The sequence below is a fragment of the Passer montanus genome, unplaced genomic scaffold, assembly GCF_014805655.1.
Source record: "Passer montanus isolate IOZ18808 unplaced genomic scaffold, ASM1480565v1 scaffold21, whole genome shotgun sequence".
Classification (NCBI taxonomy): domain Eukaryota; kingdom Metazoa; phylum Chordata; class Aves; order Passeriformes; family Passeridae; genus Passer; species Passer montanus.
The window spans coordinates 4,272,152-4,287,110 of record NW_024366703.1 but is presented as its reverse complement, the minus strand read 5'-3'; the positions used below and the strand labels follow the sequence as shown (position 1 = coordinate 4,287,110).

The following is a 14,959-nucleotide window of genomic DNA, read 5'->3' as shown; positions in this document are numbered from 1 at the left end:
GCTTTAATTGTCTCATATTCTTAAAAAAGCAACTTTTACAAACTTCTCCTGCAGTGCTTATTTCTTTTTTTTAACTGATCAGTCTAATTTCTGCTTGCAACTGCTGTTAAACTGCTAGTAAAAGAGTGCAATATGTTAGCCAGCAACTTCTCTTTAGCTCACAGAAAATAATTCAACAGTTCCTGTTCTCAAGGTTCTTGCTTCTACGTTCCCAGAAATATTTCCATCATATATATTTTTGTATTTACATTCAGTTTAGCATAATAAATACCTCTTTAAGGTGGCTTTTCCATTTTAGAGAGAATACATAATTGGACCAAATACTTGCATTATAAAATAACTAGAAAAGACAGTTTGTGTGTGTGTAAGGTGTGTCTGCTTAATCTTATCTAGTAAACAGTTTTCCAGTACAAGATTTGGGGGTTTCATACCTAGTTTACATTCCCATAATGCATATCCCAAGATTTCCTTAGCATGTGCAAAGGATGACAAATATCAGTACTTCATACAACTATATTTAATAAGTTATTACAGAAAAAAATAAAGTTCAAACTACAAAGTTTAAGCAGTTGTAAGCAATAGCAGCATTGAGCTCCATGTTTAGTCACAGTACTGCAGTTCCATACAAGCATTAGTCCAAGCCAAAAAGGAAGAAGCCTTGTTAGAATTACTAGCAAAAAACAATCTAAGAGAACATGTAATAAAAGATACAGTACATTTAAAATTAGTTGAAAAACAAGTACAGAGATCTTAGCTGTGAATGCTCTAAAAGTTATGTCCATTAGTTTGACAGTAAAATTACAAATATCTAATACTTTATACCCCAACAGAACTACATCCAGGAAAGAAAAAAGAGCAAAAATTATCTCTTGTTAGCACCCTGGTTTTCTACTTACTGATGAACTTTTTGTCTTGTAAATTTGAGTTGTGTCAGACTTATGTGACCAATGTGATTTCTGACCAGCTACCCATTTGGGGTATAGAGTAGTCACTAACATGAATATAAAATACTCCGTGGTATGATAGAACACTATAGCAGCAGAGATTAAGAAGTTTGTCTGTTTAAAAAAAAGAAAGAAAGGAAGGAAAAGAAAAAGGGTTTAGCTGACATCATACAAACCAGCATAAAAGCAACTACATACAAGCCAGATTAAACAAAAGAGACATTTCTACAAATCTGTGACTAATCTTTCACTCATACCTTGCAAGTAGAGATGTCACAATACTGAAATATTAACATGGGAGCTTTTCCCAGTTAAGCGCCTTTTTTTTTCTTTTTTTCTTTTTTTTTTTTTTACTACTCTAACAGATAGTGAAATCAGCAAAGTTATTTGCTAACTGCATATTTGCAATACAATTTGTTTTAGCCCATGCCTTGCTAGCAGGCTATAAAATACAAGCATGTCGGCAGAAATATAAGCATAAACTTTGTACCACTTAGCAGGAATTTTTTATTCCCTCTTCATTCCTTAATCTCCTTTGATTGCAATTTGTGTACATTCCAACCAGTAGTACCTAATTTGAGTCTAAATTTTACTTCACTATTTGATCTAGTCTATACATTACTTACAGAACTGAACACACAGAGGATACACAATAGACCAACTCTGGGCACAGTTCTTCCCACAAGTCACGGACGAGCCACTCTAACGCTCGAGCAGAAGTTAAGTCTAAAAGGTCATCAGCAACTTGTGGAAGCGAGAGTTTTGTCTAGAGAAAGTCATTGTATGCCCTGTTTACGCAACACCAGTTTTAGTCTGGATTGTTTCAGGTGCCAGAACAGAGTCACTGGCTTCAGGAAGGGGTTTCTTCTGGCTGCATAGGGAAACAAAGGTGATGGAAATGGAGGTGAAAAGCGTTTGATACTGGCCCTTGGTTTTGCCAATACTAAAGAAAAAAAGGACAAAGACACAAGAGAGGCAGAGAAAAACGGAGAAAGACAGAGAAGCTGAACGGATGTTCAGACGTGGTGGCAATATGAGTTACTGCATTGCTACCAGGGGATGGACAGAGAGTGTTTTGCATTAACTTGGCAGCTCCCACCCACGTGGGGTGGCTGGGTTAGGAAATGCTGTGGGCACCGACAGTCGGCTCCACGCTGCCACTGAGAAACGCATGCAGAGAGGGACTTGTGCAGGAAAGGGGCAATTTCGTCAAATAAATAACACGGTGGCAAAATACAATGAAGAATATATATTTTAGGAGGTTCACTCTAAGGCTATTGAAAAGAGAGTTTATTGAGTTCATGACAAGAAAAGTAATGAAGAGTTATGCTGAATGGGCAGGGTCAAAAACCCATTGTTCAACAGATTTAGTTCCTTATAACGGCAATAGTATTTCATCAACACTGGTGGTGTATAAATCTAGACAGCGAACTGGTACTGTGACATCCCTATTATCTCCCTAAATCATTTTGATAAAGGAAAAGGCTTTTCAAAATATCACGTTTTTTCTGCTTCATTCTGTCATTTTATTGCCCAATTCTTTGTTACAATTTTCCAATCACTTTACATAACCAACCATTTTCATCATTGCCACACTATTGTAAACCACATCAGCAAGTTAATACATAAAGCTTTGCATTTCAAAAAACTAGACACTTTAGTAACAATATTACAAAGATTTTAGCTTCAAAAATAACTGAAAATGAAAAAAATAAACTTTTAAAGAATCAGCATCATAAAATTAATTTATTCCAAGTAAAAATACAAAATAATATTAATGACATTGACCAGATATGAAAGTCTCTCCCAGAAACAACTATATTAATGGTTGAGAAAGCACTCCTTAAAGAAAATACGAAATAAAAATGAAAAATATGTAAATATGTTTAATTTTTTTCTTAGCAAAAAATCTTTCTAAAAATAACAATGAAAATTTGTCTCAGTACAAAGGCTACATTACTATTGAAAAAATACCAGCATGAAGAAAAGGTACATATTTGACAGTAGAAAAATGATTTTAGTGAATCACAATGTCTAAAGTCTGCAATGAAAATAAATCTGCAATAAAGATTTATGCCTTTTTTCTTTTCATTTTTCTTTTTTTTTATACAAACAGTACAAACAGTATTGCACATAACAACAAATAGTCGAGGTTAGGTTAGCCTTCAAAAAAATCGACTAGTTCAAGTCTCACATCAGAAAAGGCCACAATAGGACCTGTTGTACCCAGGGGCTTCTTAGTCAAGTTGCAGTTCAGAACTCCATATTTTAAAAAATAACTTTTTTTGAAGGACCCTCTTTTAATATAACATATTAACAACTCAGGGGCACATTCATTTACAAAACAAAAGGGAGCATGTCATAATTTAATAAACTAAAAAAAGTTCTCTTTAAAAAAATACAAACAGAAGAACTCTCACAATTCTGGTCAGTCGTGCATAATCACACTTGATTATAAATATACAAATTAAGGGAAAATATTTTTTCACCTTCTATTCACAACTTTCAGCACCAAATGGAGTTTGTGTTTACACCTGTTCTTTATGATGATTTTGTTTCAGATTTAATCCAACATTATGCTATATTGTACATTTTCCAGCTTCTCTCGCTCTCGCTCTCTTTCTCTCTGGGAGTATTTTTCTACATGAAAGAGGGGTATTTCTTCAAAAAGGTTTACTTCTTTCACATAATTAGGTAGACTTCTGTAGGTTAGCTATGATCTTTAATATTACAGTTATAAAGCTCTAACTTCTTCATTTTCAAAAAAACTCAAATAAGCATGAAAAAAATAAAGTTACCCATCTGTTAAATCATTTTTCTTGCAGAATTAAATTAATATATATTTTTCTGAATAAACTTACTTAGAAAATATCATTTTCTTTCCTATATTTCAAAATTGAGGTATTGCAAAAGATCATGTCAGTCAGAAAGCATGCCTTTTTCTTTAAAAAAAATCATCAGCCAACTGTTGAAAACTGTCTAGATACAAAAAGTAGTGCATAACAAAATGTCTTGTACAGATGAAAAAAAACAGAAAGGACACCTGGGCTGGGAAAAGCAATATCACAAAACCGCCCAGAAGTAACTTCAAAAGGGATAATTATAATAAGCATTTTAAACCAGTAAAAAACTATTTTTTCTTTTTTTTTTCTCCAAAAACAGAAAAAAAATCCTTTCAAAGCCAATACTTGCAACTAAACATCGGGAAAACCAACTTACTAAATTAGACACAAAGAAGGACATCACGACAAACAAAACCCAGAACATTTAAATCTACTATGCGGTGTCATATCCAGTCAGATTGTCCCCAGAACTGCAAAAACAAAGGAGGAAAAAGAAAAAATAATAGTGTACACATTCTCACAATCATTAGTATACCAAGTGTGTTTATATTTATATGCTATCTGCAGCCCCATAGTTCATGCTAAAAAAATGTCCACTGTGTTAGCAGGTCTTAATTGTATTCAAGCTTCACAGGATACATCCAGGGATTAGAGAGATAACGCCACATCCACAGAGCAGACATCTCATGTTACTTTAATATGCAGACATTTCTTTAGCACCACTTTGTTTCCTAACTTTCTTAAATGTGCCTAGGTTAGTAGTTTGACAGACTATCTAATCGGTAGTGTATGTACGCCAGCATGAGCTCTTTGGTTTTCTGGACAAGTCTGCAGCTACGTAAATGATGCAAGCATTAGGGAAGAGATTGTAACTAAGAGCTCATTTCTGTTTATGTACCTGTTATGAACTGTCAAAAATGTGTTAATGTCAGATACAGAGGCTTTAACAGTTAAGTTTGATCACAGTACTAGACATAATCACTTTACTATATAAAATAAATTGCACGATATATAACAGAGCACCGCAAAGTACTTCATCTACCATCCACAAATTTTTTTTTAAGAATATCCTACAGCTAGTTTTTATATTTGTTGTAATATAGGTCATTCTGTAATGGGCTGATCCTAATTTCAGAAGCATTACATTTACTGAGGCATGCCTTCCTCCAGTCAGTAATCAATTTTTTTTTGTTACTGAGCATTTTGTAGCCTACGTAGATTCATAATTTGTGCATTGTGGGCAAGTTTTATATTAGACATATATAAAATTTATTGCATGCAGCAACCTGATTAAGTAAACATGCAGTCAAAAAATATTGACCTTCCTTGGAAGCTTTTCTGTATGCTATACTGATCTCCTTTCAGCAGCCATCACTATTTTAATCACATATTCATTTTTAATTGATACCCTAGCCTGAATAGAGTATTATGGTATTAGTAATACCATTTTAATAGCAGCAAAAGCTATTGCAGCATACATTTACATAACACTAAAAGACCTAACAGAACAAAACAAAAAACCCAACAAAACAGAACAAACAAACAAAAAAAACCAAAAAAACCAAATCCTCAGCAAAATAAAAGAAAAAAGTCTGATCCAGCTTATGAGGTATCATCCTTACAAGTCAAAATCGAGAGCAACTAAAGGCTTATTTTCTTTAAGGGTTATTACTATTCTAAATGACCCAAACTAATGATTGCTGAATATCTGTTTAAGTTTTTGCTACATCTGCCACCTACTCGTGAATATTACCTTTGGTAAGTCATCTGCTAGGGGCAAGTCTAAATTTCTGAAAATAAGTGCATGCTCCAGTTTAAAAATAAAAATAATTATAATTACAATAAAAAAATCTTCATCACATACGCATCAGCCCAGTGAAGACTGATGAGAATGGCAGTCTACATAATGTCACTAGTGACAAGTCTTGTGTAGGAAATTAAGGTACCAAGCAGATGTTTGTGTGAATCAAAGTGCAAAATCAGTACAGTTACACTCTGCCGGTTTGTATTATACTGGACACTGAGTTCAGTAATGTGACTGTAAATAATAATAATAGTAATAAAAAGACCCATATCTTCATTAAAGTCGAGGACGAATGCACAGATTTCCAGAACACTAAGCCCTGAGGCAGCGCTCTCTTTTCACTCAATTTTATTTACTCCAGTACTTCTTGCTGGGTGCGGCCGCGGTTCAGCTCCAGCGGAACGGGACGTGGCGGGGCCGGTCACCTCCCTCCTTTACCAGTGGTTTGTGGAACTCCCGCCCAGCACGAGAGTGTATGCTGGCCCAGCAGTATTCACAGTAATACTGCAAGCAGGTAACATTGGCACAAAAGAATGGAGCAAATTTTCCACCACAGCGAGTGCCCTGGCATTCGTCACACATCTGATCATCCAGCACATATGGCTTCACTTCCACCTGCACCAGGGACAAGAAAACAACTGTAAGAATGTTTCATAGTTTTGCTAAGCAACAACACAAACCCCAATATTTAAATTCTTCCTGTCTCTACTGAAGGGTTTCAGCTGATGCAGGATTAATCCAAGAGGTTGGTAGTTAAATTTTCATACCATGCGCTTTACCTGTCAGAAAATCTCAAGAAAGAAGGGTGTGCTTCCATAACTAATCAATATTCCTTGGAAAAGCTGGGTCTGTGAAAGCACTAAAATGGAAGTACAGCAAAAATCTCCAAGGATTTTCCACTAAGAAAGCTCCAGGAATCTGAATAGACTAACAACAGGGACAGGCCATGAGAGCAGCATTTAGGAAGAAAACTTATAAACAAAATCATATCTCTAAACTTCAGAGGTCTAGTGAGTTTCAGAAGTTTTTCCCTCAGAATATTTTTTTTGTTTCTTTGGTTTTTTGTAATTTGCAAAATGCAGGACCAGACTAATAAGAAATTCAAATGAAACAAAATTAAATGCACTTGTATTAATACTCTCCATTTTGTTGGCAAAATCACTATCTAAAGATTTTTCACTCTTGAGGTACAATAAAATTTCACTGTAGTTCCAACTAGGGCCTTACCATCAATTCCAAATAGTCTGGAGAGCTGCTGACTTTAGCCCTACACTCAGCTGTAAACAACTTAGGGCTGGAATGCCTTTTGTTCTTCAAGCATTTGTGCCAAACACAGCAGGACTGATGCATGATTAGGCACTTGCAATAATGCTATTACAGACATTGAATATGTCCCTATGAATTGTGCCTACACATTTAAATTGAGTGTTCATTCATCACAGGGAAATCATGAGTTCATGCATGTCTAATTCTTATGGCTCTCCAATGCTATTTATAAAGTGGTTAAAGTACAGTCAACTGCACTAGAAAATACAGAAAAAATTGAAGTATATATTTATTATAAATAATTTTGGTGTAACTGTGCAAGTGCTAGTCCAGCACAATTTGTATATTGTGAGGAAAACCTGAGCCTAGCAACAGCAATTAAATACACAGAGATTTAAAGAAACATAGCATTAGATGTTAAGCTGAAAGACAAGAAACATTCCACAAAAAACTTTATGCTGAATTGACTTCAGCTTATCCCAATCACACTTCAATAAATGTTACTCCTTTGAAGTAAAGCTTCTATAGTGAGTTGTATTTCTTGCCTAAGGAACGGCTTGGTCTGCCAATCTATTTTTTTAATTACACCCTGCTACTAGTATTGCATGGAGCAAGTCTGAGTAACTGCCATTTTGCATATCAGATGCCATATCTCTAAAATTAGAAGCATCATGTAAAATAAAACAGCACTGTCTCAAATGAAATTGGAAGAAAGCAGGTCCAATGTCCAGTACAGCTCTAGATCCCCACCTACTCAAATTTCCCAAGTATGAATTGCAAAGGTCTCAAATAGAGTCTCTTTCTGTCTCATCTTTTCTTGCATTGGTTACTAGTGAAATAATTTTAAGAAAGTTGGCTGTGCAGTTCAGGGATTTGAATCGATTACATTAAAATTTAAGAACTCATTAAGAAACTTCATACTTCTTCAAACTCACACATAAATCCATTTTTGAAAGAGATTAAAGATAACTAAATAAACTTAAATTATCAGTCCCCCAAATGAAAAAAAAAACAGACTGATGAAAAAAATTACTAGCTAGTGACCTTTTGTGGCTTTAGCCTAAAGCTTAGAAGGCCCCCTATAGCAAGCATGGCTGATACATAAATCTCAAAGGGTTCCATGTGATTAAGACTCCAAAAGTAATCTTCTCAATCTCTCTGGAAGATTTTTCAGAATCTAATGGACAAGAAATGTTTAGGAATAGCCCTGTCTTAGTTAATGTAATATGGTGTAAAGCACCATACACAAATTGTTTGAGGACTTATAACTCCATCACCTCCTCAAAAATGACAAAAAGTATAATTCAGATTGGTAAAGACAAAGTCAAAATAGTTTGAACTTTGCAGCTGTGCAGATTTATATGCATATTGCACATAACAGAACACCTAGTACCTGTTAAACTGACTTCTGAAGAAATCATTTACACCAGATTAAGGAAAAAACAAGCCATCCCTGTCAGAAAAATACATAGCAGCAGTCCATGCCATGTGTCCTTTTGAATAATTCTAAATCCAGAGCCCTCAAAACAAGGGTGCTGTTTCTATGTGTAATCAGGTGGTGAAGACAGAAGGTCTAAAGGAAAAAAAAATTTGGAAAGTAAGTAATGCTTTCTTTTAATGTGTTCAAGTCAAATTTCAGTGACTACTGTAACTTCACTCCATATTTGAAAAGCCCTTTAGGGATTTCATATGGACTGAAAAAAATCATCTCATTTCTCACCCTTCTGCCTATCAAGCACCTCTTGGTATTTCACTTTAGTTAAATAATTCTGAAGACTTTTGATCTGTTTTAATTACAATAAACCTGTGCTTTAAGGACCTCAACTCCAGACCTACACTACTGACAGAAAATGACCTAATAATAGCAAAACTGTCAGAAACCATACAAGTAGTCACTAAACTAAAAGGCACTGATGCACAATGAGCAAACATCTAAAGGAGGAGAAAGAAGCTGGGAAATGCTATGGAATTTGACCTATGGAATTCAAAGGAGAACCACGGACTAACAAGCTTACAATCAACTATTTGCTGGGTTTAGCACTAAACCCAGTATGTTTAGAGTATTTTTTCACTCTGCTTTAGATGCTTAAAAAAAGCTTTTAAAAAATTGACAAATGTCATCTGAAGAACAGAACTTAATGTTCTCCAACACAATTCCAGCAAAGATTTGTTAAATACCTGTCCAGTCTGGTAACAGCCCTTCTGCTCCTTGCTGCTTTACTTACCCGTTTATCAATGTCATTGTGTTGGAGCTGGACAAAGCGAGCACTGATAGCAGCAATATAGCTCTGCTGATTGGAGAAAGCCACTCTGCCAGCACCTTTGGGGTACTTCAGCTCTGGGTCTGTATCAATGCCAGCATAGCAGACACCTCCATATAAACGGTCCATAATCATTGCCAATTCAACTGCAAGAAGCCAATTGTTAAATATAACAGATTTAACATAAATCATGGTGTTGCATTTGGACTGTTGCATTTAAAAAAGCACCATTTGCCTTATCAGATGTGTCTTCCAAAGTCTAAAATTCCAAAGTGAAACTCAGATTCAATCAACCTTGCATGAATTATAGTAAAATATAATGGCAAAAACCAGAATCTGTAAAAAGTTGATGTGGCTGAAGTGTGGAAAAAATGCAGAGTTATGCTGTTAAAGTAGGTATCAGATGAACAAGAATTTTCAATATTGCATATTAAAGCTCTAGTACTTGGTAGGCTTTTTAATGCTAATTTATATCTAAGATCACTTAGGGATATTCCTGGTTTTAGAATCTGATATTTTCCCCTAAGTACTAAGGTTCAAAAGATATCAAAGATGCATTTCACATTTAAAACAAAAATCTGTGAAACATCTCAAGTTCCTGCAGCTAAAGCAAGCCTACATTATAGATGTGATTTAAAAAAGTATTTTGGTAGAACATTGTCATGGTTGTGGATCTTTTGAAATGGTTTGCTGCTTTTCATGTTATTAACAGTAACTCTAAAGAAGTTATAAATATCATTCATAAAATCAGACAGGTTGAGTGCATGGCTGGGACACATACAGAAGGAAAGTTAAGGGAAAGAACTGAAGGAAGTAGTAAAGAGGCAGAAGAAAGCAGGGAAGAGCCATGTAAATTGTGCAAGGCTGTATGGCCACGGAGCCAAGCTCTCTGTAAAGCCTCACAGGCCAGTAAATTTGTCAGATGGGACAATGCAAGAACTGAGACCTGTACAGGCCCTGCCAAGTCAGCCATTTTCTAGTGCTAATGTGTGAAAACACTTTCTGTAGCAAGTTACCATTTAACTACCCAAAATAAAATTTAAACTCACAAACACTGAACATTTAAATTCCCCTAGTTGTCCCAAAATTCTCAGTAGTAAATCGACTAGATATGTGTTTGTATAAATCTGTGTGCAGGGAAGACTGTATGCTAAGCTGTCCATTTGCAGCAAGCAAACCAATGTCTGACTCATTCTACCAAACCAGGTGATACTTCTGCTCCAAAGAGTAAGGAAAACCTACCCTCAATGTAGTGATTAATACATTCTTCTGCTTTCTAATGGCTTGGAATCATCACTTGGGTAGTGATCTCAGAAAGTGACAGTACAGAATAAACATCACAAATACAATTACTTTAGTAGCTCCACTAAGTTACTCTTGCCAATAGAGAAAGAATATATAGGATTCCAGGGTAAGGGAACCAGGCAGTGTTCACATATCTTAGGAAAAACTTCTGTATCTGCTATTTAAAGATGCAAACAATGAAGAAATAGAAACTGTTTGTCTGCTTTGGAGAAGTTACCTATTTATAGGCATCAGTTTTCAAATGTAATCCATTTCAAATGTGATCTATGACAGGCCAAATGGCATACAGTTTTATAAAGGCACTCATTAGGAATGAGCTCAGGTTTAATTGTTACTATTTACATAATTACCACCTTACAGTTGGGCCTTATTTTAAGATGGTGAGGAAAGTGAAGGCTGCCAGAAATGTGGAACAAGAGAAATCTTACTGTCAGCAATGGCTGGGGGATGTTGGTACAGCTTCCCAAAAGATTTAGGATTGGGCAAAATATAAAGTGAGGAGCTGAAGTTCCAGTGTGCTGGAAAGTGGCTGCTGAAAGAAACTGAGGGCTACAAGGAAAGTCTTTCTTCCAGACAGTGATGGAGTGTAGTGTCTACTACAGTTTCCCAGGATTAGGATTAGGGTTGAGAGGATGAGAAAGACAAACCATGCAGCTGCCTTGGAGTGAGGCTGGAAAGCGAGTATAAACGGAAGTGAGGGCTGCCAAAAGATCTGGCTAGGAGAAATGTCTTAAATTGCTTCATGACTTTGTCGTTGGCTCACCAAAAATGTCAGAATTTAGAAGAAAGAAATTAGGGTTGAGCTACAATTGGGAGCAGTGCTCAAATGGGGCCTTCAAAACAAAATGAGGACTGCCAGGAATCCTGGGCCGGGATAAATCTGTCCTCTGGCCAAAAGCTAAGGAGTCTTGTCTATGGCTCTGCAAATAAAAGTGAAGAAAAAGAGCCAAGGGTGAAGAAAAAAAAAATTAAGAGAGGGAAGTTACATTAGGAGTAAGTCTGGAAAATGCTCTTCATGTGAGGCCATCAAGAGACCTGGGCTGGGAGAAATTTTTTGGGACAACAGCTGAGAGGCCATGTGCATAGCTCCATGGAAGAATTAAGGTAAGGATTGAATAAAAGAGAAGCAGAAGTCATAGGGCTGAGGTTGGAATTGCTTTGGAAAGGGTCTGGTCTTTGTCTTCTAGTCAAAGGAAACTTGTCTGCACCTCAGCAAACAAATCAGGGTTCAAATTAAGATGGTCTACATTACAAAAAATCAGCCAAGTTCCAGGATATTATGCAAAACTGGGGAAAACTCTTTCTCCTAGCAATCCTAATTAGTAATCTATTTAAAAGATAAAAAATGTTCACTGTATTTTGCAAACAGGAAGAGACTCCTTGCATTAGAAAGCAAGCTGTGATCTTTGGAAAACACAGAGTCCATTTTCTGATCTTTTACAGATGCTATTTATCTTTCCTCATTTTTTCTACTTAATCTGCTTCATGTCCTACATTTTCCTTCTACTCACCAGCACGGAGAGGCCGTGGAACTCCTCCAACAAAGATTGTTTTTCTTGGATCCAAAGGCTGAGACCCATCCATCACAAAGTCACTGTCACTTAGGTTCCAAGGTCGAATTTGCACCTGTATTAAGGATCATTTTTAGCGGAGGAACTTGGCCACTTAATTAAAACTAAGAAAAACATAATAAATCTTCCTATAATTAAAAACAAAATATGAACATTTCAAAAGCAGTAAGTGGTTTTAAAAGAACCAAGACAATTTTATAAGAACCAAGAACGTACTTATCGAAGTATCTGAAAGAAGGGGGACAACTCATTTATCACCTCTAGAGGCCAGGCTTCAGTTAAATGTCCTCATGACAAACTCCTACACTCATTAATTCCCTGCCCCTAATCGCCATCATAGGCAGAAACCTGTGAAAGGACTTTCAGAACATTTTACCATATATGTGCAATTACAGTTGCAGTTTGGAACTTTCCTGAAATCACACACAGTAACCCAGAAATTTAAAAGCACTGGTAGGAGCTGATAAAATTAATTTCTCTGCTTGGATACGAAAGGAATTTGTATAATATGTGGATGTCTATTTCTACTGAGCAGCAAGCAACACAGCTGATAAGAAATCTTTAGATTAAACAGAAAAAAACTGCTCAGAAGTTACTTAGATTAAGCTGTTCATCAATCCATTCTTTTGATCCTAGGAATCATACAACCTGTTCACTGTTCTGCATTCCTGGGTTGTTCATTCATCTCTGCATGATTTTTAATAGTACTTTTAAAAGGCAGCACATTTTTTATCTTATTTGCCTGCAGTTTTCACCTCATTTGTTTATAGGCACAAAAAAGGACCAGCATTAAAGAATGTTAGAGAAGTGAACAATAAAAACAGGCTACTGTATGTCTTCTATTCTGCTATAGCTGCCTGCAGTAGTTGATTTTACCCCATAGTTTCTATAAGGTAAATGAGGCCTAAATTATAAGCTGATTAGCTATTAAATACATAAAAAAATAATTAAAAAACCTAACAAAATACAGGGGATATTTAATGCTATCTGGATCTTAACTTGGCAGGGTTAAGTTTCTTCATTTAATCACATAAGGCTTTCTTCTCTCTCAAATGAAATAGATGAAAAATTACCATTCCATTGTTTTACAGCTAACACTGTAAAAGGATGCACACTTCTAAAACATACCAGGAGTACCAAATATAAAAGTTAATTGAACATGGCATTTATCAGAAAAAAGTAAATGTTAAAACCATGTTATACTGATAGGAAGTCAATTCAATGTAACAGCAAGGTCAGAAACAGGAAATGACAAATAATTAACTCTAAGTGTTGTTTATTTATTTATTAACTGAAAAGAGTAACAGCAAATGGGTTAGCAACCAGCATAAGTGTCATGGCATAAGCTACTTACTGGTTTATCCTTGATTGTGGGACTTGACACACATAGGTAAAGTTTTCCATCTTCTTCCAGACAGGCATCTATCAGAGCTTGTACAGAGCTTTCTTCCTGGAACAGCAGAAAGGCGTAACCTTGGAAAGGATAAGGGCACAAGAAGGAAAAATAGCAGATTAATTTATAGAGCATTTTAAACAAACAAGCCAGAGAAGTGGGTAAAATATACAAATTACAAATAACTGTTGAGGTTGGTAGTTTGTTTTCATAAATTAAATTCACTGAACATATCCCCTCATTACAGAGCCCCACAGTACTGATTTCAGAATACAGACGAGTATTTGCTGCATCTGAGGATGTTTATTTGATTAATTAATTATTCTGAGCAGTGAGAATATAGGCTGGTGAATCAGGGTTTCTATTACCCAACAACTGCATTGGAACTATTTATCAGTGGTATCTGCTGGTATCAGTGATTAATATCTTAAAATGGAGGCACAAAATGTCTACTAACTATATACAATTAATAAACTCTAGAAGAAAGGACTAAGAAAGTGGACAGGTAAACAGGAAAATATTCTATGCATACATACCTAAATATGAAAAAAATTGTTCACTAAAAACAGCAAGCCCAGTGAAAAAGAACAACATGCTTTGTGCTCTATTATTAATAAAAGACCTGCTGTTGTTATTTGTATTTAAATAAAGCAGTTCAAAAGAAAGAAGAAAGTCTACCAAAATTGTTAGAAATGATTCAGAATTTTAGGGCTTTACCTTAGCCAGTACACCTAAGTGAGTAGCACTCAGTGCTCTGCTGAATGCAGCTGCCAAGAAAACCTTCTTGAGTTTATTTAATGTTGTTAAATCTGAATGAAGAGTTGACCCAAGCAGCCCATGCTTCTGCTATCTGAGAAGTGACACTAATACAGCACTCTGCACTCAGCAAAGCCAGGTGACAGCAGGCTGCTGCATCACTGGAGCTGCCTGGTCAAGAGGACACCCATGAAGCAGGCACTGCCTCTCTGCTCCACAATCACTACAGCACAGCTTTCTCAATGTGAACATGCTGGGCGTGACCTTTGTAATTTCCCACTTGTGGGTCTTACTTTGGGGGGTTTCTAGGTCATAGAGAGAGGTTTCATCTGTGGTAGCTGGAGTTGATCACCCTTTGGGGGTACAGCAGATTATATGATCATAATTTCCCCAAACAGTTAAAAGGAACCAAACAGATATTTGTTATTTTTCTCTGGTTGCTAGATTAGAAGAGTAGTCCAAGTTGGTGAGATTTCAGTTTTCTAACCCGGGGCTAGAGCCTGCCATGAAGTTCAGTGAGGTAAAAGCTCCTCACTGCTCTAGACCTCTGTGAAAAAACCACTCTCCTGCTGTGGGCAAGGATCCACCAAAGACACAGAGGCTGTTTACAGAGCAGCCTTGTGCTGACAGATAAAAGGAGGAGCATGACATGAAGTCCAACACTATTTCAACACCTGGTAATGCACATCTATTCCAATCATTTAAGGACTTCTGGTACCAAAGAATAACAAAGATTACATAAAAATTAAAAATAAAGAACAGAACTTCAGATAATATTAGGATCATAGAAGTTGATATGGTCAAGAAAGATACCTG

At 36.0% G+C, this 14,959-nt stretch overlaps 1 protein-coding gene across 11 annotated transcripts in view; it reads right to left on the bottom strand.

The window, feature by feature from the left end:
- Positions 1–502: 502 nt before the first annotated feature.
- CPEB3 (cytoplasmic polyadenylation element binding protein 3) overlaps positions 503–14,959 on the bottom strand; it is an 83,235-nt gene continuing 68,778 nt past the window's right edge. For all 11 annotated transcript variants that reach the window (XM_039708702.1, XM_039708703.1, XM_039708710.1 and 8 more), the window contains 4 exons: positions 13,349–13,467; positions 11,935–12,049; positions 9,083–9,264; positions 503–6,206 (listed from right to left, as the gene is read on the bottom strand). In XM_039708702.1, the coding sequence (XP_039564636.1) occupies positions 5,979–6,206; positions 9,083–9,264; positions 11,935–12,049; positions 13,349–13,467 (644 nt within the window). In that variant the 3' untranslated portion in view covers positions 503–5,978. The remainder of the gene's footprint in view (positions 6,207–9,082; positions 9,265–11,934; positions 12,050–13,348; positions 13,468–14,959) is intronic.